General features: G+C 45.8%; 3 protein-coding genes across 3 annotated transcripts; 2 read left to right on the top strand and 1 right to left on the bottom strand.

The window, feature by feature from the left end:
- The first annotated feature begins 517 nt into the window (after positions 1-517).
- On the top strand, positions 518-13,568 carry LOC144741948 (transcription elongation factor SPT5-like). Its single transcript, XM_078624439.1, is given in 36 exon segments — positions 518-604; positions 881-1,034; positions 2,095-2,163; positions 4,469-4,480; positions 4,561-4,630; positions 5,109-5,177; positions 5,348-5,413; positions 5,492-5,522; positions 5,593-5,661; positions 6,541-6,792; positions 6,881-6,970; positions 7,059-7,129; positions 7,260-7,365; positions 7,463-7,553; positions 7,640-7,776; positions 7,870-7,975; positions 7,978-8,029; positions 8,236-8,377; positions 8,455-8,601; positions 8,675-8,800; positions 8,874-8,961; positions 9,381-9,488; positions 9,561-9,663; positions 9,747-9,877; positions 9,959-9,987; positions 9,989-10,065; positions 10,146-10,194; positions 10,196-10,240; positions 10,243-10,307; positions 10,810-10,924; positions 10,926-10,958; positions 10,960-10,980; positions 11,050-11,151; positions 11,153-11,247; positions 11,356-11,452; positions 13,407-13,568. Coding segments are annotated over 36 exon segments (3,267 nt in total).
- A 5,903-nt stretch (positions 13,569-19,471) lies between these two features.
- Positions 19,472-20,268, top strand: LOC144741947 (cytochrome c oxidase subunit 7A1, mitochondrial-like). The gene is made up of 4 exons (XM_078624438.1): positions 19,472-19,486; positions 19,691-19,777; positions 19,895-19,979; positions 20,210-20,268. The coding sequence occupies exons 1-4, from the start codon at positions 19,472-19,474 to the stop codon at positions 20,266-20,268; spliced, it is 246 nt and encodes an 81-aa protein (XP_078480564.1).
- Positions 20,269-20,938: 670 nt separating this feature from the next.
- On the bottom strand, positions 20,939-22,451 carry LOC144741950 (calcineurin B homologous protein 2-like; the record flags this gene model as incomplete). The annotated part of the gene is given in 9 exon segments (XM_078624441.1): positions 20,939-20,992; positions 21,330-21,395; positions 21,397-21,453; positions 21,949-21,987; positions 21,989-22,011; positions 22,095-22,161; positions 22,164-22,218; positions 22,370-22,398; positions 22,400-22,451. Coding segments are annotated over 9 exon segments (442 nt in total), but the record flags the coding sequence as incomplete, so codon positions are not given.
- Positions 22,452-23,023: the final 572 nt, after the last annotated feature.

Here is a 23,023-nt window from a genome sequence, read left to right as displayed (position 1 = left end):
CTCGCTACTGGCAATTGTGATAATAATAATAAGAGGAAGAAGAAGAACACCAGGATTTTGTCGGATTTTGACACAGGAGCTGTTTCTCAGTCGTGCTATGGGAGTGAGACCTCTACCCGCTAAGTTCGCTACCTCACCAAGTCTCGCGACATATGAACAGCTTTCCGATAATCTCGCTGCTGCGGCGAGAGGACGTGAGAAGACGTAGGAGGAATCATAACAAGCAGATTTTTTTACATTAATCTTGCAAATTGTGCGACAGAAATCAAGGTGGGGGTTAAAGACGCGTAAGTAAGACCTGTGGAGCTTGCGAGTACATGTCGGAGTTTAATAATCTGCGACGTAACATTTATGCTATCTGCCATTGCTAGCGCTTCTAGGCCTTCCTGCCTGTGATGGTGATGATGATGTCCTGAAACTACTCGCTTCGATTTAGCTACCGAGGCTTTGTGTGATTGAAATTACATGACCGTGTGTGTTCTTTTTTACGCCTCCATAGGCGGCCTTTGTCTCCAATATGTCTGACAGCGAGGACAGTGACTTCTCCGACAACCAGAGTGATCGCAGCAGCGACGGAGAAGCCGAGGAGGTGGAAGAGAATGAGGTATGCTAACCGCTGAGCTAACTCTTGTAAACTTAACAGGTAAACACGGTGACCCGGCTACATAGCCAAAAAGAAAAAAACTGTTAAAGTGGAGATGTTATATGTCAGAATATGACATCAGCATTTTATTCAGCTTCTAAGTAAAATGGTTTGCTATAGAAATTGATTGAAATTTGTCAGTACCAACAATAACCTCATATGTGGTGTAAATTGGACTGTTTTCATGATTTTCATGATCTATGCTGGCTCCGTATCATGCCATTTGTTTGGCTTCAGGAGGAGATGGGCAGCCCTGTGGGCAGTGACAAGGTAGCAGAGGAGGAAGGGGAGGACTTGGACGATGAGGAGTATGATGAAGAGGAGGAAGAGGACGATGAAGACCGTCCAAGGAAGAAGCCGCGACATGGAGGGTTCATCCTGGACGAAGCTGGTGCGAATGGATGCCATAATTTGATTACCTGCTCGCGGAGTGAAGCTCCGTTTCTAAGGCATCTAACTAGGGCTGCAAACAATTATTTTTGTTGTCAATTAATCTATCAATAATTTTTTAGATTAGTCATGATTATCTTATTATTTTGAAACATCTATTTTGAACTTCTGTTCAACCTAACTTGTGTAATTCTTCACGCCTGTGTAAGTTCCCCTGTTGTAGTGTTCTGGAACAATCCACTCCGTTCAAGTTTTGATTGTTTATTTTTGGTAGTTGCACGGATGCACATGACGAAAAAAGTGACGTCAGACACTCATTAACCCTCACACCTGCAGGAGCATAAGTCGCTCACCTCATCTGCAGGAGAGACGTAAGAAGAATTTGGTGTCCACTATAGCTCTGCATGCCACGGATCAGATCCGATTCCAGTCAGTAGACCCTCACTGGACCCAGTCTCTAACATCAGTCAGTCACTCTGTGGAGTCTGAGAGCTGATCTGATCGTTAGTAGCGATAGCGGACAATCAAAATGAGGCCAGAGTCGATTGTTACAGTTGCTTGCTAAGCAATGCATGTCATTTAAAAATACCTAACAGGTATCAACCTTATTTGTGAATTTCGCTGGGCCCTGAGATGATCCAGCAGCTCCGGGGTGTCAGCATTTAAGGTGTTTGTTTATCTCGGTAATGCTGCCCTGAAATGATAGTTGAACTTCAGAGTTTGAATTTAACATGTTTCGCCGGTTTATTTTCAGTGAAATGTTCCCTTTGGAACTTTGGAAACATTGGAGTGAGACACGAGAGTTTTTGAGTCTTTTCATCTGTTTGTTCCGCCACAATTTGTGCGTTCTTGTCTTGTTTCCTTGCGGGATGTACACAGCAAGTGATACTGTCCCCAGCACTTCCTGTCGGTAATTTCAGTTAAAGATAAGCACGAAGCAGACGGTATGTAAGGTCAACAATAACATTACGTGCGGACAATTACATTTTTGTTGTCGATGAAATGAATTACTTCGACTAATAGTTGCAGCCCTACATCTAACGCATCTATCCTCTCACCAGATGTGGACGATGAGTACGAGGACGAGGAAGATCAGTGGGAGGAAGGAGCTGAAGACATTCTGGAGAAAGGTGAGGACCTGTTGACAGTACAGCTGTGGTTGAGGGGAGTTATGTGAGGCTGATGTTCCTAAAACTTTGTTGCAATTGATAGAGATGCAAATGAGGATGTTACTGCACACACACCGTACAGTTATTTCCACATCCTGCCAGTGGTGTATGATCAACAATCCAACCAAATGGTTATTTAAACCTGGCGGTTGAATTTCCTCCTGTCTGTCAGACCCAGGCGCTGTCGCTCAGGTGCTCACATTAATCGCTTTCTTCCTGTGAAGCGGTGTTTCCTATTGTGATGAAGGAATTGAAAAGGAAGCGTGTAACTTGTGTAGCTGGATTCTGTACATCACCGTTGTCTAACTGAACTCTCTCTCTTATCGGTGTTCCTCTCTGTCATGCATGTCCTCTTCAGTCAACGGTAATTCTACTCCAGATTCTACTCTGATCCTCATTTGTATCATGTGTATCTTAAACAGACTATATATCACTCATCCAATTTAAAAAAAAAAAACAAAACCTGTTTTGCTTCATTTGTGTTAACATCAGCTCAGCTGTGGTTGTCAGTGTGCCTAACATGAAGCACAGAGGGCAGAAGCTGGATTCATGCTCCTGTGTTGATTAGCATTGAGGTGTACTCGTGCACCTAAAAGCCCTATTTATGCTTCTGCATTGAACTGACGCGGACCCTCCGTTTTACCCTACGAAGGTCCTTCACTGTGAGTTTCCTCGATTCCTGTTGTTTCTTATAAGAGAATCGGTATAAATTAAGTATGGACATGAACAAGCAAGTAAACAACAAAAGCAGCTTACACTTCAGGTTGAATTCAATGCATTTCCAATTAGCCGGAGGCTTCTGCAGAGCCAACATGCCTGTCTGGATGGTTGGCGCTACGAACAGCGAGTGATTTATTTAGAACATGTCTGTCTTTGCAAAAGCCACAGTGTTCCCACACACTAGACTGCTTCTCCTCTGCCTATAAATCTACACATCGATACAATTGATGAATAGTTACACCCCTTTCTTTGTTTACTTCAAGCAATAGTGACTGAAAGCCAGCAGGTGTTCCCACTGAGATGGGCATCATGTTCCGCCCACTAATCACCTTTAGCACGGTTGACGCTCCAACAACTGGAAAGTCTGGGAGTCACTTCACACAAACCATCCAATCACACCTGTTGCCACCTGCAGGTTTCCGTGAGGATGCGACCGAATCACTTGAATCCAGCTTCACTCTCGCTGCACACGCGTTTCGGAATATGACTCACTGCACATTAACTTGAGAAATAATAAACTGCGATCTGTCATCTTCTGGAACTAATCAAACACATGGATTATTTCCTCCTGAATCATGAGGTTTGACGTAAACTCTCCGTAGCGCCGTAGCCATCATATTCAGTGTTCATCCAGAAGACGTGGTCTTCAGATTCCTCCAAGCGTGACCATTTGCCCGATGCTACTGACCTGCACACGGCTGCCAAGTTTAACTGTGTCCTGCTGGATAGATGTGGTTCGACCATCCGACCTGGTCTTTCTGTACTCGTCACCAAATGTACTTATTTTTTTCCAAATAAGTACATGAGCTGTGTCGTATTCAGTCACTGATGTCAATGAGCTCTGCAGCTTCCGGTCGTCACGAACCTTCATCGTGAATTTCACCTGCAACGTCACTGTTTTTTCCATTGACTCTCCAGGTTCTTACTGTGGGGTTTCATTGTGTTTCATTGCGTGTGGTCTCAGCCTGCAGTTTGCTACCTCACTTTCTAGCACCAAGACAGTACATCAGATTCACACGTTAGTAAATAATGTAGCTGATGTGTTTGTGTGGTTATCACTTGCTTTGAAGATCTGTTTTATAATGTTGGAACACGGTCGGTGCACGAGTGAATTCCAGGATTAGACATACCGACCTGTTAGCATGCTAACAGACGGCTTTTGTTGTGATTCGAACTTGATTTTATGGCAAACAAGAAACATCACGTGACAAATGTTACTCTTAAGGAACCTGATGAGGTCTCACGTAGAACAGTACTTTTTCGTTTCCACTTCCTGTCACCTGTAACCACATGGAGACTGCTGCGGCCTCCACCATTAATGTTGGTTTGTTTTTTTTCTCCCATCATGCTTTGTGTTGCTGCTGCCTGACTGTCCTCACACTCCTCCATCCTTTCTCATCCCACCGTCTTCTCTCCATCTGTTGACCATTTGTCTTCCTCCCCTCTCCTCATCCCTCTTTCCTTTCTTGTCCTGATCTTTTGTTTCTCTGCCCTCTCCAAACATCTTGGTCATCTTGGTCTCTCCTTGGTCTCTCCTATGGTGCAGAGGAGGCTGAAGGTGAGTCTCATCCTCCGCACACAAAATCCGTCAACTCAAGTTCACTTTTAAAACTGTGTCTTCTCTTCTCATCCTCTCAGTGTCCAACATAGAACATGTGGTACTGGATGAAGATAATTCTGGAGCCAGGCGGCTCCAGAACCTGTGGAGGTGATTATCATCTCTTCACACACCAGTTGGAGCGTTGATCGGATCGTGACATTTGTTTATATGAGATCAGTTAGATTCACATGATGAAAAGTGACAGGTGGACACACGTTGGTTAATTTACCGACCGTTTTGCTGCCGATACATACACGCTAGCATACTTAGGGGTGAGGTGTGAAGAAGGAGAAAACATCCATCGGTTCCTGAAAGATCACAAGTTGCACTTCACAGTCAAGTTGTTGTCAATACGGTAATGTGTGACCGGCTTCCAGCAACAGAGTGAATGGGATTACCGTAATGACAGCAACAGGGCTATTCTCAGCTTTCAGCGTTGTCCGATAGCGTGCTGTGGAATTTTGATTTGCGTCTGTTGGGAACGTCTACAGCTTGTTGACTAACATCTGTCTACATGTGGCTCTGGTTCTCCAGGCTTAAAGTTCCGATGTTTTCTACAGATTCTGTGTTTTCCTGTGTGTTACAGAGACTCCAGGGAGGAGGCTCTGGGTGAATACTACATGAGAAAGTATGCCAAGTCTTCAGGAGGGGAACAGTGAGTATCTGTCTTTCATCTTTTTTGTTTCTCAGAAAAGAAACAATATGAAAAAATAAACCTCTACTCCAATGTTCACACACATGCACGCACGCACACGTGTGCCCTCTTGTCTGACCTTGTCTGTCAGATCACAAACCATCTCGCTGTTGTTCTTCTGTGGTGTGCAGTTACTCCGGCGGGTCCGAGGAGCTCTCCGATGACATCACCCAGCAGCAGCTGCTTCCTGGCGTCAAGTACGTAAACACTCATCCACCAGCAGTCAAGTGATCACAAACTGTGAGCAAGAGCTAAAAGGTGTGTGTCATCATCAGGGATCCCAATCTGTGGACCGTTAAGTGTAAGGTGAGAACGCGCGCACACACGCACACACGCACACGCACGCACACTTCCTGAATGTGTCCTGTGTTTCTAGATTGGAGAGGAGAGGGCGACAGCCATTGCGTTGATGAGGAAGTTCATCGCCTATCAGTTCACCGACACAGTAAGAAAGATGTTAAAGTGACGTCCTGTCAGCTCAGTTCTCAGGTCCAGTTTTTCTCTTTGGGGAACTTTGTTCACGTCTGTGTGTTCTGTGTGTTTGTGTTTTCTTTTCAACCTTTTTTGTGTCAAAGAGTCGTCTAAGAAGAAGCAGTGGATCAGAAGTTTAATTGACTTCATTTCAGTGTTAAATTAGCATATTAGCATCCAGGCGTTGCAGTTCATCTCCAGTGAGGGAACACAATCAGTAGTGTATTTTGTTTTAGTCAGATATACTGAATTGTGTTCTTTCAAATCATAATGTTGATTAGAAGTAATCACTGTTTCCCCCCTTGTGTTTGTGAACAAGAAACAACTGTAACCCTTTAACCGCCAGTATCACTGCTGATACATTAGCCCTGACTTACTTTGGAGTACTGTGATGACGCGACTATTTGAGCTAATGGTTCCTGAGTGTCACTCAATTCCTCTACCTCAAAGTGAAGAAAGAGACAATGGTTCCTGAAAGCTGAGAAGTTGCACTTCACAGCCAATTTGCTGTAATTACAATTAACTTGCAGTCTTCTGGCAACAGAGCGAATGGGACTACCATAATGACAGCAACGTGGCTGTTCTCAACTTGAGCAACTGAGTGAAACTCCTCAGCTTTCATGACCAGTTTTGTGATGAGGCAAATATTCACGTAATTACGGTACTCCAAAGATCAGGGTTTAAATGATTAGTAAACAAATAATAAATGTACATAACAGGAAATGACAACTTGATTGTCATAGTTAATCCACAGGAACCTGAATGTGTGTTCATCATTTCTTCCTACAAAAACACTAAATTCACCTTTTAACGTCATCATTGAAGAGCCGCTGAAACCATCTCCCCCCCACAGCCCCTCCAGATCAAGTCTGTAGTCGCCCCTGATCACGTGAAGGGCTACATCTACGTGGAGTCGTACAAGCAGACGCACGTGAAGGCCGCCATCGAGGGCATTGGCAACCTGAGGATGGGCTTCTGGAACCAACAGATGGTTCCCATCAAGGAGATGACGGACGTCCTGAAGGTCGTCAAGGAGGTCACCAACCTCAAGCCCAAGTCGTGGGTCAGGCTGAAGAGAGGCCTGTACAAGGACGACATCGCTCAGGTGCTGAACGACGACTGATCGCAGATCAGTGACGGCATGAAAACAGAGTTTACTGACAGCAGCGTGGTGTGTTTACTTCCCTCTGAAGGTGGACTACGTTGAGCCGAGTCAGAACACCATCTCCCTGAAGATGATCCCTCGAATAGACCTGGACCGCATTAAGGCCAAGATGAGCCTGGTAGGAGAACACACACCACACACACACACACACACACACACCGATGTGCTGTGTGTGTAAATTCACCCTCTTCCTGTCCATTCTGTAGAAAGATTGGTTCGCTAAGAGAAAGAAGTTCAAGAGACCGGCTCAGAGGCTGTTTGATGCTGAAAAGATCAGGTACACACACACGCACGCACACACGCACCACACACGCACACGCACACACACACACACACACACACACACACACACACACTGGCGTGCGTGATGTGCTCAGGTGTGTGTGATAACGATGTTTGATGGTCAGGTCCCTGGGAGGGGAGGTCAGCCATGACGGAGACTTCATGATCTTTGAGGGGAACCGTTACAGCCGTAAAGGATTCCTGTTCAAGAGCTTCGCCATGTCGGCTGTGGTGAGCGCCGGAGAGCGACTGCTGAAGACGCAGCGGGGACACGAGGCCTTCAGAGAATGTAACAACGAATGTAACACATGTTTTCCCTCCTCGACAGATCACAGACGGTGTGAAGCCCACGCTGTCGGAGCTGGAGAAGTTTGAAGACCAGCCGGAGGGAATCGATCTGGAGGTGGTGACGGAGTCAGGTATGGGTCTGTTTGCTCGAAGGGTTCGCTGATGTGTCGGAGGCTTTAAAACACTGTGATGTGTGCGTGCGTGTATGCACGTGCAGGGAAGGAGCGTGAACACAACCTGCAGGCCGGCGACAACGTGGAGGTATGTGAGGGTGAGTTGATCAACCTGCAGGGAAAAATCCTCAGCGTGGACGGGAACAAGATCACCATCATGCCCAAACACGAAGACCTGAAGGTATGCGCCCACACTACATGAAGCTCCACAATGTCTCCAATCACCAACTAATTGTTATTGTGTGTGTGTGTGTGTGTTTCTGTGTCTGTGTAGGACCCGCTCGAGTTCCCAGCTCAGGAATTGAAAAAGTATTTCCGGATGGGCGACCATGTGAAGGTCATTGCCGGACGATACGAAGGCGATACGGGACTGATCGTCAGAGTGAGGAGAACTTCGTCATCCTCTTCTCCGACCTGACCATGCATGAGGTTGTGTGTGTGTGTGTGTGTGTGTGTGTGTGTGTGTGTGTGTGTGTGTGTGTGTGGGTGTGTGGTGTTTGTGTGTGTTGTGTGTGTGTGTGTGTGTGTGTGTGTGTGTGTGTGTGTGTGTGTGTGTGTGTGTGTGTGTGTGTGTGTCAGTTTTTCTTAGTCGTTCAGCCTTGAGTGTTTTGACCCCCACTGTGTGTGTGTGCAGTTGAAGGGTTCTGCCCCGTGATCTTCAGCTCTGCTCAGAAACGGCGTCCGGTGTGGATGCAGGGGGCCAGCACGAGTGGGGAGAGCTGGTGCAGTTGGATCCACAGACGGTCGGAGTCATTGTCCGCCTGGAGAGAGAGACGTTCCAGGTAATAATCTGCTCCCCCAATGATGCCGTTACCATTACAACATGACAGTGCGCGATGATGAGCCAATGACTCCTCAGGTGTTGAACATGCACGGGAAGGTGCTGACAGTGCGCCACCAGGCGGTCAATCGCAGGAAGGATAACCGCTTTGCCGTGGCACTCGACTCTGAGCAGAACAACATTCACGTCAAGGACATTGTGAAGGTCATCGACGGGCCTCACTCGGTGGGTTCACTGACCCGTTTCCAAACGACGACACGCAGCACCGCGACGCTCATCGCCATCTTTTCTCCCACAGGGCCGCGAGGGAGAGATCCGCCATCTGTTCCGCGGCTTCGCCTTCCTCCACTGCAAGAAGCTGGTGGAGAACGGAGGCATGTTTGTCTGCAAGACCCGACACCTGGTGCTGGCTGGCGGGTCAAAGGTCGGCACCTCTCTTTGGCTCAGATAACTCTCTGAGCTCAACACAGCTGCTAATGTCCGTTGGTCTGTTTCAGCCCAGAGACGTGACCAACTTCACGGTGGGGGGGTTCGCCCCCATGAGTCCCCGCATCAGCAGCCCCATGCACCACGGAGGAGGAGGAGGTCAGTGGGACCGCAGACTGCTGAGGATATCACCAGCGCTACATTGGCGCTAGCATAGTTTTGAGTACCGGAATTTCGTGACTATTTACTATCAGAAAACATCTGATGGTCATGGAAAGCTGAGAAGTTTCACTACGTTCCTTTATGTGGTGTGAAGAAGGAGAGGTCAGACTACAACATACCGTATGCCACTGATTTTACACAGGTGCATGAATTGGGTTTTACCGTAATGACAGCAACGGCTGTTCTCAACCTTCAGGCACCGATGGACGTTTTCCCCTTCTAGCTGCTTCTTCGCACCAGTTGGATGAACCGAGTGACACTACTTAGCTTTCAGGAACTGTTGGCGCTTATAGTCGTGTAATTACGGTTTTCCAACGGGTTAAAGGTTAATGGTTGTTGCCTGATGGCTCCTGTAGGTGTGCAGCAGAGAGGAGGTGGTGGCGGTGGAATGGGGCGGGGCAGAGGGCGACGAGACAACGATTTGATTGGTCAGACGGTCCACATCTCTCAGGGTCCCTACAAAGGTGAGTGTCATGTTGCCATGGAAATGTGTCGTCGCCTTTGCATGCTCCGACTGATGGAACCTGCGTCCTCAGGATACATCGGTGTGGTGAAGGACGCCACTGAATCAACGGCCAGAGTGGAGCTGCACTCCACCTGTCAGACCATCTCTGTGGACCGGCAGCGCCTGACCACCATGTACATACTCGTCTCCTCCATCCTATTGGTGTTCACGTCGGGTCAGTAACAGCAGCTGTTGTTGACCGTCCCGTCTCCTACAGGGGGGCGAAAAAGCACAGTGGCATGACATCCTCCCATGGACGCACGCCGATGTATGGGTCCCAGACGCCCATGTGTGGAACGGGTTTCCAGGGACACCCATGTGTGGCTCCCCAGACGCCGCTGCACGACGGTATGAACCGGTGATCAGCTGACGGCCAATGAGCCAATCGTACCGTGTTTCTGTTTGAGACGACTGTTTTCATGCCAACAGGAAGTCGGACGCCTCACTGCGGATCTCACGACACCGCTACATGACGGGAGCAGGACGCCGGGTCAGAGTGGAGCCTGGGACCCCAGTAACCCCAACACCCCTTCCAGGTAACGCACACACACACACACACACACACACACACACACACACACAGGTGGTCCTCACTGCTGCCGTCTCTTCCTTCCAGAAATGAAGAGGAGTATGACTTTGGCTACGATGACGAACCCTCTCCGTCCCCCTCAGGGCTACGGGGGAACACCCAACCCACAGACCCCTGGGGTACCCCGAGGCCCCCCTCCCCACAGGTCAACCCTCAGTACAACCCACAGACACCCGGCACACCCGCCATGTGAGTACAGCAGCTTGCCGCCAATTCCTGGTGACCGGGAACGAACTGTGTTTGTGTGACGATGGAATGCTCCTGCTCTTGGAACCGTGAAGGTTGTGGAGCATCTTCTCTTGTTTGCAGTTGAGGTTGAAGTAGGTCGGGGAAACACTGCAGACGTCAAATGCTCAGGACAGCATAGGACAATGTACAATACAACGTGGACTGTGTGTCACAGAAAGTGAACTCCACATACAACGCCTGGCCTGCGTAACGACATGATGTAGACTGTGTTGACACCCTGAGTACGACGACGTCCCACTTACAATGCCGCCGCAAATTCGCCCCCACCAGTATGCAAATATGATGCCCCCGCGTGACTGTCAATGTATGAGCCTGGCAATGTGTACAACGACACCCTGTGTATGCCGGCGCCATGAATATGACACAACGCGATGTAGACTGTGGTGACGACGTTCCACGGACGGTCTCTGAACGTTACATTCGCCGCCCGTCTCTTCTCCAGGTACAACACGGAGCAGTACTCCCCGTACGCAGCCCCGTCCCCTCAGGGCTCCTACCAGCCCAGCCCCAGTCCTCAGAGCTACCACCAAGTGGCGCCATCGCCCGTGGGCTACCAGAAACACCCACTCCCCAGCCAGCTACCACCCGACGCCCCTCCCCGATGGCGTACCAGGTAACGACCTGTTTCCCCTCTGTGCTCCATGTACTGGTTTGCCACTGACACGTGACTTGTCGGCGTCAGGCAAGTCCCAGTCCCAGTCCGGTGGGCTACAGCCCCATGACGCCCGGAGCGCCCTCTCCTGGAGGCTACAACCCGCACACGCCTGGCTCCAACATCGAGCAGGGCGGGCAGCGACTGGGTGACCACAGACATCCTGGTCCGGGTGAAGGACTCCTTCATGGACCTGATGGGACAGACGGGCGTCATCAGGAGCGTCACGGTACATCAGGGGGCGGGGCTAAAGAGCCAGGAGCTTGAGACAGGTGTTTAAGTGAGTGTGTGTGTGTGTGTGTGTGTGTGTGTGTGTGTGTGTGTATATACACACAGGGGGGGGATGTGCTCCGTCTTCATGCAGGAATCGGAGAAGGTCGTCAGCATCAGCAGCGATCACCTGGAGCCCGTCACACCCACCAAGAACAACAAGGTAATGCTGAGGAAGATGTTACCAAACGTACCAAAACTCCATATCAAGAAAGTTTGCATCCACATGCATCCACGAAAACATATCGTAAGGCTGTAGTTCATACTCCAGGCCAATAGGTGATGCTGAAATTTACCACAAACAGAGAAAAAGAAACATTATTTGGTTGGCACTTTCTTGTCTGCCGAGCAAATAGAACAGTCAAGTTAGTGGGAAATTGTACAAAGCTTGTCGGAGTTACTGCGGCAACAAGATCGGTTTACTTTAAGCGCCAGCCACTGAAAGTGAACAACAAAAAAACTGAAAACTGGAAGAAACACAGCAGTGAGATTCAGCGTGGAAAGACAGAGACAGATTCGGAAATATACACGCTCACAGCTAGTATGTTCTGCCGTTGGAACGCCATATTGTGACATAGTTGTAGTTGTTATGAGGTTGAAGGCTCAGATTGGTGGGGGGGGTGATCCAGAATGTACCAGAGGGCTGCGTATTTGTATTCCTTCACCATGAGACCCGGTCCTCATAAAAAGGTTTTAAAAAAAATGCTCATGTAGTAATACAACATAGCACGAAACCACCACAATGAAAATAAAACTCAACTCAGTTACTCATTTTATAAGGAATGTGCTGCCAATGAGGCGAGACCAGCCAATTCACCTTTAAAAAAAAAGTACAAGAAGTCATGTTGAAATGTGTACGTCATTTCAAATAAAAGAAGTGTACTCAGGGAAGTATGTGATTTGAGACACAGCGCAGGTACTTTCATTTGAGCAGATGAATTCAGGACCGTGTTCTATTTGAAGAAGTTTTCAATGAACCGAGTCATTTCCTCCATCTCGGTCTTTAACACAGGCGGCATCGATCCATTCATGCTAGCATACTAAGGAGTACTGTAATCACACAACGAAATCATTCAAAATCTTCCTAAGAATAATTCTTATTTCAGTGTTTCCCCCTAGGTTGAGAATTTACTTGTGATGGGCCGGGCAGTACAGTGTGGTGCCGTGGTGTTGGATAAGGGCATTCAAAGTAATCAGTCAAGCTAAGCTTTTGAGCTGTGAACTTTTAATTTCACATCCAGGGCTTCAGACCAACTTGTTCTGCTAAGAGCACAGTCACTTAGAATGTTACGAGTGCAAGCAGAAAATGACTGTAAGTTGACTTGCAATAATTCACATTTCCTCTCTTTTTGTCTGTATCACTGATAAATAGATAACAAATGCAGAAATGACAATGTGCCCTGTTGTAAATTCACATTTTATCGTGCACTTTAAAACAAACATAAAACATAAGGTAGTCCAGCTCACTATTGCACTGACCAGTGAGAAGTTTTATTCACACATGGCATTTGTTTACAAATGTTTTAGACTGCGACAGACTGTTGCTTTGTTATCACAAACAACCCAAAGGAAGATTGAAAAAAAAAAACATGTTGACAGCTGTCAGAGCAGTGCATTTTTCTTTCTTTTAAAAAGATCTCCAATGTTTGAAAAGGCATCAAAAAGGCGTCATTATGGTAATGCATTGACAGCTTCCTGGAAACAAATGGGATTACCGTAATCACAGCAATATGACAGGAACCATTCAAGGTTTTCTTGACGCGCAAGTAGTTGTGTAATTGCGCTACTCCAGCATATGCTAGCTTGAATGTAGCACAAGGACACCGTCAATGTGGCGCTGTCAGAGGGTGAACATACGAACTTTTTTTCCGTCCTGTCATGTTGTGATGACCACCCAGAAGCTGTGTGAGTTACAGCAAACCGATCCAGTAGGAACGTGGTATTTGTCCTGCTGTGGCCTCGCAGTGCAGTTTCATTCCTTTTTTGCATTTGAAAATAGCTCCTGACGTTCGTTTTTTTCCCTCGCAAACACAGTCTTACACAACTATGAAATTCCTGACTCAATTTTCCGGCCTGCATCAGTACGGTGGAATTAAACGTTGGTGTCATGGGTGCAGGTGAAGGTGATCCTGGGGGAGGACCGCGAGGCGACGGGCATTCTTCTCAGCATCGACGGGGATGACGGCATTGTCCGAATGGAGCTGGACAACCAGCTGAAGATCCTCAACCTGAGGTTCCTGGGAACCAGCCCGGAGGAGGTCGCCCACCAGAGACTGTAAAAGAACGTCCGGTCACTCCGGTTCATTTTTACCATAGTCAGGTTTGTGGTGTGACGTGACATCCTGACTTCCTGCCCATCAACCCAAATGAAAACATCCCATCATTTTTTTTTTTCTTTCTTTGGCTCGTTTCTTTTTTTTATCATAATGTGAGATGGTTTTAATGGTTTTCACCGCGCATTGTTCTGCGTGAGTTCAAATCAAAGTGTAGTTTGTCAATAAACTTGAACCAGTTCACACGTTTGTTTGTGACCAACTTCAGTTATTCAAGGCCGTTTTTTCCATCAAGAACGTAAGGGATAGTGTGACTTTATCCTGAAAAAAGTAAGGCTAGCATGACAACTTGAAGGCTATGAACTCATTTGTCCCAGACTATTCCAGGCATTGGTGCGCGTTCGTTCGTCAGGTGGTCAGTTTGCCGCCGTCCGTCAGCCACAAGGCGCGTGAGGCCACTGGTGGTCCGATGGGGAACAGGTAGAAGGGGGGCGTGCAGCAGACTGGCGGGGTCCTGACGCGTGGTTCCACCCTGATCTGTGCGCCAACTGATCACTGCTGTGGTGATCGCAGCCAAGCGTCATGTTTGCAGAAACTCCCTCCCTAGCTGCCCCTGCCCTGGGGTGGGGGGGGGCCAGCTACCCAAATGTTCGTGGTTCATTTGTGCACACTGGATGCTGAAACTCAACAGGTTTTTCTGTGTGATTAAGCGATGTTTGAAAATGTTCCTCGTTTTGTTTCGTCCATACCTTGGCGTCTGTAACACACTCAATCTCAGATTTGTCACCAACGAGAGGATCTGGGACGCCACGCACCTCCGCAACCTGAGTGCACACGCAGAGAATGTCAAACACATTCCAGACCGACACACTCAACAATTGAGTAAAAAATAAATTACAATTTGCCAGAATAAAAAAAAAATCTGTTTTGTTTACATTAACAGGCTGGTTGCCAAGGAAACGACAGCGTCGTTCACAGGAACGGCACGATACCAGCGTCCTTCAGCACTCTGCAGGACACAATTCCAGCTGTGACGTAATAAAGACAAGGTTGTTTTTGTGTGTGTATATGTACAGGCATGTACCTGTGCAGCTCAAACTGTACTCGCAGTTTGAGGCACATCTGGAAATATCTCAGAGGAGAGTTCAAAGCTTCCATACGTCCTACACAAACTGTGCAGGATTTTTGTGTCTCCCACTCGTCTTTCCTATCACACACACACACACACACACACACATAAATAAGGAAGTTGCAGTGATTTTTTTTTTTTGTGTGTGAACTCAAAGTTGGATCTGTTTTTCACAAACGTGTGCCAGAGTTGATCCAGCTCTGCCTCCAAGTCCTGGAAGATGCCATGAACCAATCCGCCGTCAGATTTACAGACATGAATGTGACGTTGTGTCACTCACCTGGACATCTGAGTGGAACATCCGCCCAGCAGCTACACCACCGCTGGACCCGCAGTGGCCTGAGGTCACAGGTCGAAGCTCCAATGAGTGATCGAAGTGCTCCAATTCTGTTAACTGCTCATTCTGACTTAAAAGTTGTTTTGTTCATTTTAATTTGTGTTTGTGTGGATTTTTTTAAATTTTTGAAACGTTTTCCCACTTTTCATTTTTTGTGTCTATATTTTTTGCAGTTTTGTCACTTCATTTTTCCTTCATGTTTTTATTTTGTATGTATTTTTTTTTATTAAAAATATTAGATTAGAAACATACACCTATAGCATGACTTTTCCGTCAAAAAAACATGTATGACCTTTTTTTTTAAAATGTTTTTTATTTCATCAAAAAAACAGACTACCACAACCATTTCTTTTGTCAAAAAAATGTATTTTTCTGGAATGACTTTTGTGAACAAAACACATGGGCCTATGGCCCTTTATTTTCTTCAGTAAAAAAAAATATTGTATTTCTCTGGAATGACTATTTTTTCATGGGAAAAAAACATGTAAAGCTGTGTTGTTTTTTTTTTTGGTATGACTTTTTTCATGAAAAAAAACACCTAAGGCTATATACTAGGAGCCTTTTAAGTCCAAAAATGCCTTTTTCTGGAATGACTTTTTTTTGTCAAAAAACAAATATGGCCCTTTTTTTGCATTTACTAAAAAAAGGATTAAAAGCATTTACCTATTTTTATATTTTTTTGTTTTGATTTTTTTTTGTCAAAAAACACAAAGTTAATCCATGACATATAAAATGACTATCAACAGGCTACTTTTCATCAAAAATATACAGACATTCACAAACACCAGTCATTCGTGACTGAACGACAGTGTCACACATGTACTTGCCGCAAGGCGGAACCAAAGGGGCGCGTGAAGTTCTAACTGAAGAAGAACACCTCAATCACTTGGTACGTTAAATTAGAAATAGTTACAATGACAAATCAAAAATCAACAACAGTAGCTCTATTTAATGTTTTGTTGGACGAAGCAGCGGTTGAGGTGGATTGTTTTAACCTTGTTGCGCGGGCCGACCATGTCACCATAGATGTCACACCAGGAGGTGGGCCCAAGTACTCTGAGCAAATCTAAACTGCTCACTTTACTTGACGAGCCAAATGTTTATTAGTGGAGAACGTATATTTAGTTGTCTAATGAAGGGAATACGATGAAGTTCAAGGGTGCTCACGTCCTGTCAACCACAGGTTCTCCAGGTTCTACTCTGCCTCTTGTCAACAGAAGAACGTTAGAGGGGAAATCAGATTTAAAAGCATGAATGTTACATTTCCTCTTTCAGATCAAAAAAACAAACCACTTGATGACGGTGATATTTACCAGAGACCTTGAATCGTCCAGCTGTTGATGTTCGGAGGGAAACCAGCAGACGGAAAATCCACGGACTGCGGGACGGAGAGTTCACGTCAACAGACGTCTCACAGTTATGGATGTGAATCAGTGATGGTGACAAAGAGGAGGAAGCTGACCTGACAGAACCCTCCGGGGCCACTGCAGCGTGAACAAGAGGCACTTCCAGGAGCAGTGTGATGTGTCGTGATCTGGTTTCTGAGCCCAGTTGCCCCATATCTTTGGTCCCCCCTGGAAGCCTGGGTGCAGCATGGTGACGTCAGATGCAGCAGAAGCAGCGGCGCAGGACTCAGCAGCACCAGCAGGGGCAGTACCGAACACGTCCACACCCGACTGCAGCGACATGCGCAACAAAAACATTTGATCAAAAAATGCTTTGAGGCTGAAGTAAATTGATGCTACTCTCAGTATTATTACTCAGCTGTATTTTTTTCTACGTTGTTAATAATTGTTTTGCTAAACTGTTCGCACAAAAAAAACCTTCAGCTGGGGGAGGAATACTCATAAATAAAACTGGACAAAAAAATAAAATTGGAATAAACTTTTTTCCCCAGAAGCAATGAATACAAATGAAAGGTGCAGATAATCCATGATTGAACAACATGAATAAGAATATATATCTAATACATTGTTTTATCTGCTATCTTCCATCACATCACAGATCACAGATCTGCTGCTAGTTTGTTAAAAGGAAGAGGAAGACGTGAAACACAAGAAGAAAACATTTAACCCCCCGTGAAGCCTGAACCACCAGTCAGACAGATGTGTTTACTGGACATTCTGTTTTATTCATCTTGGTAATAAAACTGTTTGAGTGGATTATTTATTCTCCCTCTTACATCTTTTGTTTTTTAGAATCTGCACATCTGCTTTTATTTTGAAACTTTTGGTTAAAGTGACATTGAGTCTCACACACACACACACACACACACCCCTCAATTCAATTCAACTCTATTTCTACTATTTCTATAGCCCAACATCACAATTTACAATTGTCTTGATGGACTTTACAGTCCGCACGTTGCTACACCCTCTGTCCTAAACCCTCAATCACGGTGAGGAAAAACTGCCCCAAAAAAAACCTGACAGTAAGGAATTGCAGTAATCCAACCTAGAAGTTACAAAAGCGTGGATCAGCTATTCAGCATCGTTACAGGACAGGAAGTGTCTGATTTTAGAGATATTCCGCAGATGGAAGAATGCTGTTTTCGTGGTATGTTTAATGTAAGAGTTAAAGGACAGGTCCTGATCGAATATAACACCTAGGTTTTTTACTGTGGTGGTGGAGGCCAAGGCAAAACCATCTAGGGAAATGATATGATCTGTAAGTGTGGACCTCAAGTGTTTTGGGGCCAACTACAATTACCTCGGTTTTGTCTGAGTTCAACAGCAGGAAGTAAGTTGTCATCCATGTCTTTATATCTTTGAAACAGGCCTGGAGTTTAGCTCGTTGATTAGTTTTCGTTTGGTTTGATTGATAAGTATACTTGTGTGTCATCTGCATAAAAGTGGAAATTTATGCAGTGTTTCCTAATCACGTCACCCAAGGGGAGTGTATACAGAGTAAATAATAATGGTCCTAGCACAGACCCCTGAGGTACTCCATGGCAAACGTTGGTGTGTATGGAGCTTTCATGATTAATTGTCACAAATTGAAGCCGGTCTGATAAGTATGATCTGAGCCCGTCAAGTGCTGATCCTCTCTTTCTAATGAAGTGTTCCAATCTGTGTAATAGAATGTGATCATGGTGAAGTCAAAGTCACACTGAGTGAGTTTTATGTGTTTTAAACTTGATATCCAATGAGCTGAGGGATGTCATTAAGTTAGCCCCCGCCCCTTCTGCTGAGCAAAGATTCCACCATAACAACGCAAAGTACCTAAATGAGATCAAAGTTGATGAAAGTTTGTTCAAACGTTTTTTTCCTGATTTAATTCATATGTGACATTGTAAAAGGAGGAAGTGACATCATGATTCGCAGCTCATCGGTGATACAAAGATATTCACGGACGTTTGTAGGTGAAAAGGTCAAGAGGTGGAAATGTGACTCCCTACAATGATTGAACTGTTTTCTGAGGAAAATAACATGCAGGAACACGAAAGTCAAATAATGTGAAACAGCTGGACGTCCCGGGTTGTTGTGTTTGTATTACTGTGCGTGTGTTTTCCAAGTGCAGACAGTTTGGACTCTGCAGCAGACCATACTTTGGCAGAGGTTCAGAATGTGTGTGTGTGTGTGTGAGTGTGAGAGTACCCTTTTGAAGGGTGAAGCAAACGCAGATCCACTGACGCTCCCGTTGACGCAGACATGAATCTCCTCCTGGTAAATACATCTGCAGATCTTCTGGTCTTTGCCCTCACGTCGTTTCTGAGCGTATGAATGTGTGTGTGTGTGTGTCAGTAGCAGACGTTTCAGGAGGGAAAAAAAACTAGCGCAGCGGAGAGAAGGTGACATTTGAGTGAGCAGGCCTGACCTTTGCTCTGAAGAGCAACGGAGGCGTCAGAGGACAGAAAGATAAGACGCATGACGGCAGAAGCTGCTGCTAGCCGTTGCTGCTGCCGTTGCCTGCTGCGCGTTGCGTTTCAGAAAACACTGGAGATCATTTAACTTCGTGTCAGACTGATGTGTGTGTGTGTGTGTGCAGGTCTTCCTCAAACTAGTCTCAGCCGGTGTTGTGTTCCGAGTCCCATCTGACACACAGCACTAACCCTTTAACACCAACGGTATTTGTGGTGCTACAGTCACACGAGCATAGGTTGGAGTAAGAACACGGTTCAGAAAACGGTTCCTGAACGTTGACAACGGGCCATGTTGCTGTCATTATGGTAGTTCTATTCGGTCTGTTGCTAGAAGCCAGTGAGTCATTACTGTAATGACAGCCATTTCGCTGTGAACTGCAACTTCTCAGCGGATCAACATGTTCTCCTTCTCCTGGCTCCTTATTCACACCAGGTAGAGAAACTGAGAGCAACTTGTCAGCTTCTCAAACCGTTGGACCGTTTTCTGACGTCAAATAGTCGCTAACACGAATGTGGCACCAGGGATGGGTCGGTGTTAAAGGGTTCAAGGGGCAGGCGGGCTGAAGTTCACTTACACAAAGATGCACTTCAACAAGGTGACAAACTTTCACATCCAACAGTTCCAGCTGTTACTTGACTCGACTCACTTTTGGTTCCAGATATGTCGTCATAGCAACCGTTGAGCGAAACCACTGTGACCCTTTTCTCATACTTGACTCAAATACATTAACAATGATGCTTCATGAAGGAGGAAAGGCAGTAAACCTCACACGTTTGTCCTGATTTATGATTTCCTCTAGAAAGTTCCCGTTCTAGCCCGTCGCACCTTCAGCTCGTCTGCCAGGCAGCTGAGGAACAAAGTCCCCGAAGCTCAGAAACTCTTCCAGGTAACAAACGTTCACTGCTTCTCCCCCACTGAAGAACATCTATCACATGACAAAATGGACGTCGTGCAGAGATAGCAACTCTCTGGCATTCTCAACGTATGGTTTCCACGGTTACAGGAGGACAATGGTTTGCCGGTCCACATCAAAGGGGGAACCGTTGACGTTGTGTTGTACCGGGTAACCATGACTCTGACTATAGCAGGTAACAAACCGTCACCCAAAGAACCTGGAGGAATATTCGACATCAGCACACATCTCCAAACCGATACCGGATCAATAAACGGGGCATTTTGACGCTATATCAGGATTGATTTTAAGCCCAGCATTGTCTGACCGATACAAAACATCATATTACGTCCCCAAACTAAGTCTGGTTCCATTTGTTCTTGCTCTCAAGTATTTAGGAGGGGCTCTTTGTCTGTTTGTCCGTAGGAACCTGCTACTCTCTGTACTGGCTGCTCACCGCCTGCATGCCCCAGAAGAAAGCATAGAGGCCCAATGGGCTCAGTCTATTAAGTGGAGCACAAAGCACATCTGCATCTGGTTTTACTGTTTTTATCTTGTCAGGAAAAGTTCTAAAACTGTAAAAGAAAAATAAATAAACCGTCTGCAGTGTTTTGACTGTGCGTGTGTAATAGTGATTTCTGAGATTCTGTGATCAATTTACATGACTAATCTGCCTCGCACGCACTCACAAAATAGCAGCGGTTAGTTTCCTTCTGCTTGAACATCCATCATCTGAATCATTTGAATATTTTCCCTAGTGTGGCTCCGGTGGGAATTAAAAACTGATAACACACAAACATACAGGTATGGTTTGACATCCGAATGTTTCTGATCCTCTTCAGATGTTAGACACCACCGCTGACAGTTAAAGCCACATCCCCATCCGGTGGCCGCATAATGGAAATACACCACACAGCTGTGCTGTGATAAAAATAAAATGGCTTTAATTGAACTGCGCGTTGATAAAGAAACAAAGTGATAAATGTAGGAATTAAAAATCAAGCTACAATGTGACTGAGCTTCAGTCCCTTCCGAATTCAACTTGTTTTGGAGGACTGAGACGGAATGAGTTCCGTCTGTTTCGCAGGCCAAAATTCGACTGTTTGTTTCTATTGTTTGTCTTCGCTTGGCGTCACATCCGTCAGATCGACTTGCTCACTTCAGGAAGCGGATGCTCATCTTGTGATCGATGTTGACTTTCTCCAGCGACTGAAAACAGACAGAACATGTTTGAATTCGTTTTCTTTGAACCTTCCTCAAAGATGTTCCTGATGTCAGTCTGTCAGTTTGTTCTCCACCTTCAAGCGAAACATTTCTAATGTATGTTCTAAAGTATGATGAAAACTGATGGTGAGTTCATTCACACGCAACGTTTAAAACGTTCACTTCTTTCATTCTCAGTACGAAACGCACGTTAAATGTGTTGAAAGCAAATTCAGCACAGGTATTTGTTTATTTCTCAATGCTTGAACAGGATGTTTCCTAAATCCACTGCTGCGTCACTCATCATGTGATGATAGTTGACAGGGAAGTGACCACTCTTCACCTTCGTGAACTCTTCGAAGGAGATGGCGTCGTCTCTGTCCAGGTCGGCTTCCTGTATGGCTCGTTCGGGCGATGCTCTGCAGCTGCTCCTCCGTCACGTCACCGCCCAGCATCGCCTGCAGCACCTGTCATTCACAGCGATATGAGAGAGGACTCTTTTGGCTCCAGCAGGGGGCTGAGGGGTGTCACTCTGCTCCTCTACCTGGTGTGAAGAAGGAGCTAGGAGAAGGAGAAAACATCCATCGAGAGCAGCCATGTTGCTGTCATTACGGTAATTCACTCTTATGTTGGAAACCAGCAAGTCACTATCGTAATGACAGCAACTCGCCTGTGAAGTGCAACTTGTCAAATTTCAGGAACCGATGGATGTTTTCTCCTTCTTCACTCTAGGTAGAGGAACCCAAGTGACACTTCTCAGCTTTCAGGAAACCGTTGGCGCAAATAATGTGGGGAAAATGTTGTTGAGGCTCAAATTTGAAGTTTTACTGTACTGTTTACTTTGTCAGCCGCTGGATGTTAATGCGAACAGCAGCTGTATTGTTGCTAGTACCGTTATCAACAGCATTATCAACCACCAATCTGTCCCTAGATGTGGTTAACTCACAGAAACCGTGACGAACCTGAAGAAGCTCCTGTCTGGAGATCTGTCCATCTCGGTCCCTGGTCGTACAGCTGGAAGGCGACTGAACGCAGTGTGGTTAGTACGTTTTTTTGCTTTTTTCCCATCAGAATGTCAAATAAAAATGAAAACAAAATGTGGACTGACATTTGAGTTTGTTGGTGGCGCTGTTGACTGGGTTCCTGCTGTGTCCCGTCTCTGGGGCGGTTTTGTGCCAGAGGGACGGAAATGAGCCAGAATTCGAACAAAGGAGGGAAAAATCTACCACTTCCTGTCTGGATGGAGAAAGTAAAGTGTTTCCTGTTTAAACAGCTCATCTCTGTCCAGCTGCTTCGTCCAGCTCCGTTTGAAATGTACAAACACATCAGCTGGAGGTGAATGGATTGTGGTGGAGGACGTGTGTGTGTGTGGGGGGGGGGTACCCAGGGGGGAAGAACGCGCTGATGATTCGGGTCTCCAATCGGGTTGAAGGACAATTCTTGAACGGCTTCGAGATCCTCACACCTAAAACACACAGATCACAAGAACTAACCACTGTAACTCCAACGTGTTGGACGTGTTTGTTTGAGCAACATCTCAGAAAATCTCAGAAAATTAATTTCTGATCTAGTTTGAAACATGTTTCACTTATTTGTCACTTATTTATTTTCTATTTGTTTCTAATTAGTGTGTGTGTGTGTTTTCTTCTTTATTTTTGTGGTATATTTAGAAAATTATAGACATTGTAAACAAACAAACAGATAGCTAAATAAATTCATGCATTCACACAGCATGATGACGCCTGTTTGTTATGTGATGTGATCTGCCTGTGTTTGCTTCGTACTTACATATTACTTCTGCATATATTTACTTGTTACTTTATTTTGTATGTCTGTTTTTATTTTGTGGAATTTTTGAAGATTTATGTATTGTTATTTTGCACTTACCTGCTGTTTTATCAGTGTAGGATTACTTTTGATAATATCTTAATATTTTAAGCAATGTGTGTGTGCGGCGAACAGACAGACAGACAGACAGACAGACAGACAGAGAAACAGACAGAAACAGACAGACAGACAGACAGACAGAAACAGACA

This window comes from Lampetra planeri, unplaced genomic scaffold (assembly GCF_965212315.1).
Source record: "Lampetra planeri unplaced genomic scaffold, kcLamPlan1.2.h2 scaffold_784, whole genome shotgun sequence".
NCBI classification, from domain to species: domain Eukaryota; kingdom Metazoa; phylum Chordata; class Hyperoartia; order Petromyzontiformes; family Petromyzontidae; genus Lampetra; species Lampetra planeri.
Note: the sequence above shows the minus strand (reverse complement) of the source record. Positions and strands in the feature narration are given on the sequence as shown.

Excerpts from the sequence above, each read along its gene's own strand:
- LOC144741947 (XM_078624438.1), top strand. Across the intron at positions 19,778-19,894 it reads AAGCTCAGAAACTCTTCCAG|GAGGACAATGGTTTGCCGGT; the intron begins GTAACAAACGTT and ends CCACGGTTACAG. Across the intron at positions 19,980-20,209 it reads CATGACTCTGACTATAGCAG|GAACCTGCTACTCTCTGTAC; the intron begins GTAACAAACCGT and ends GTTTGTCCGTAG.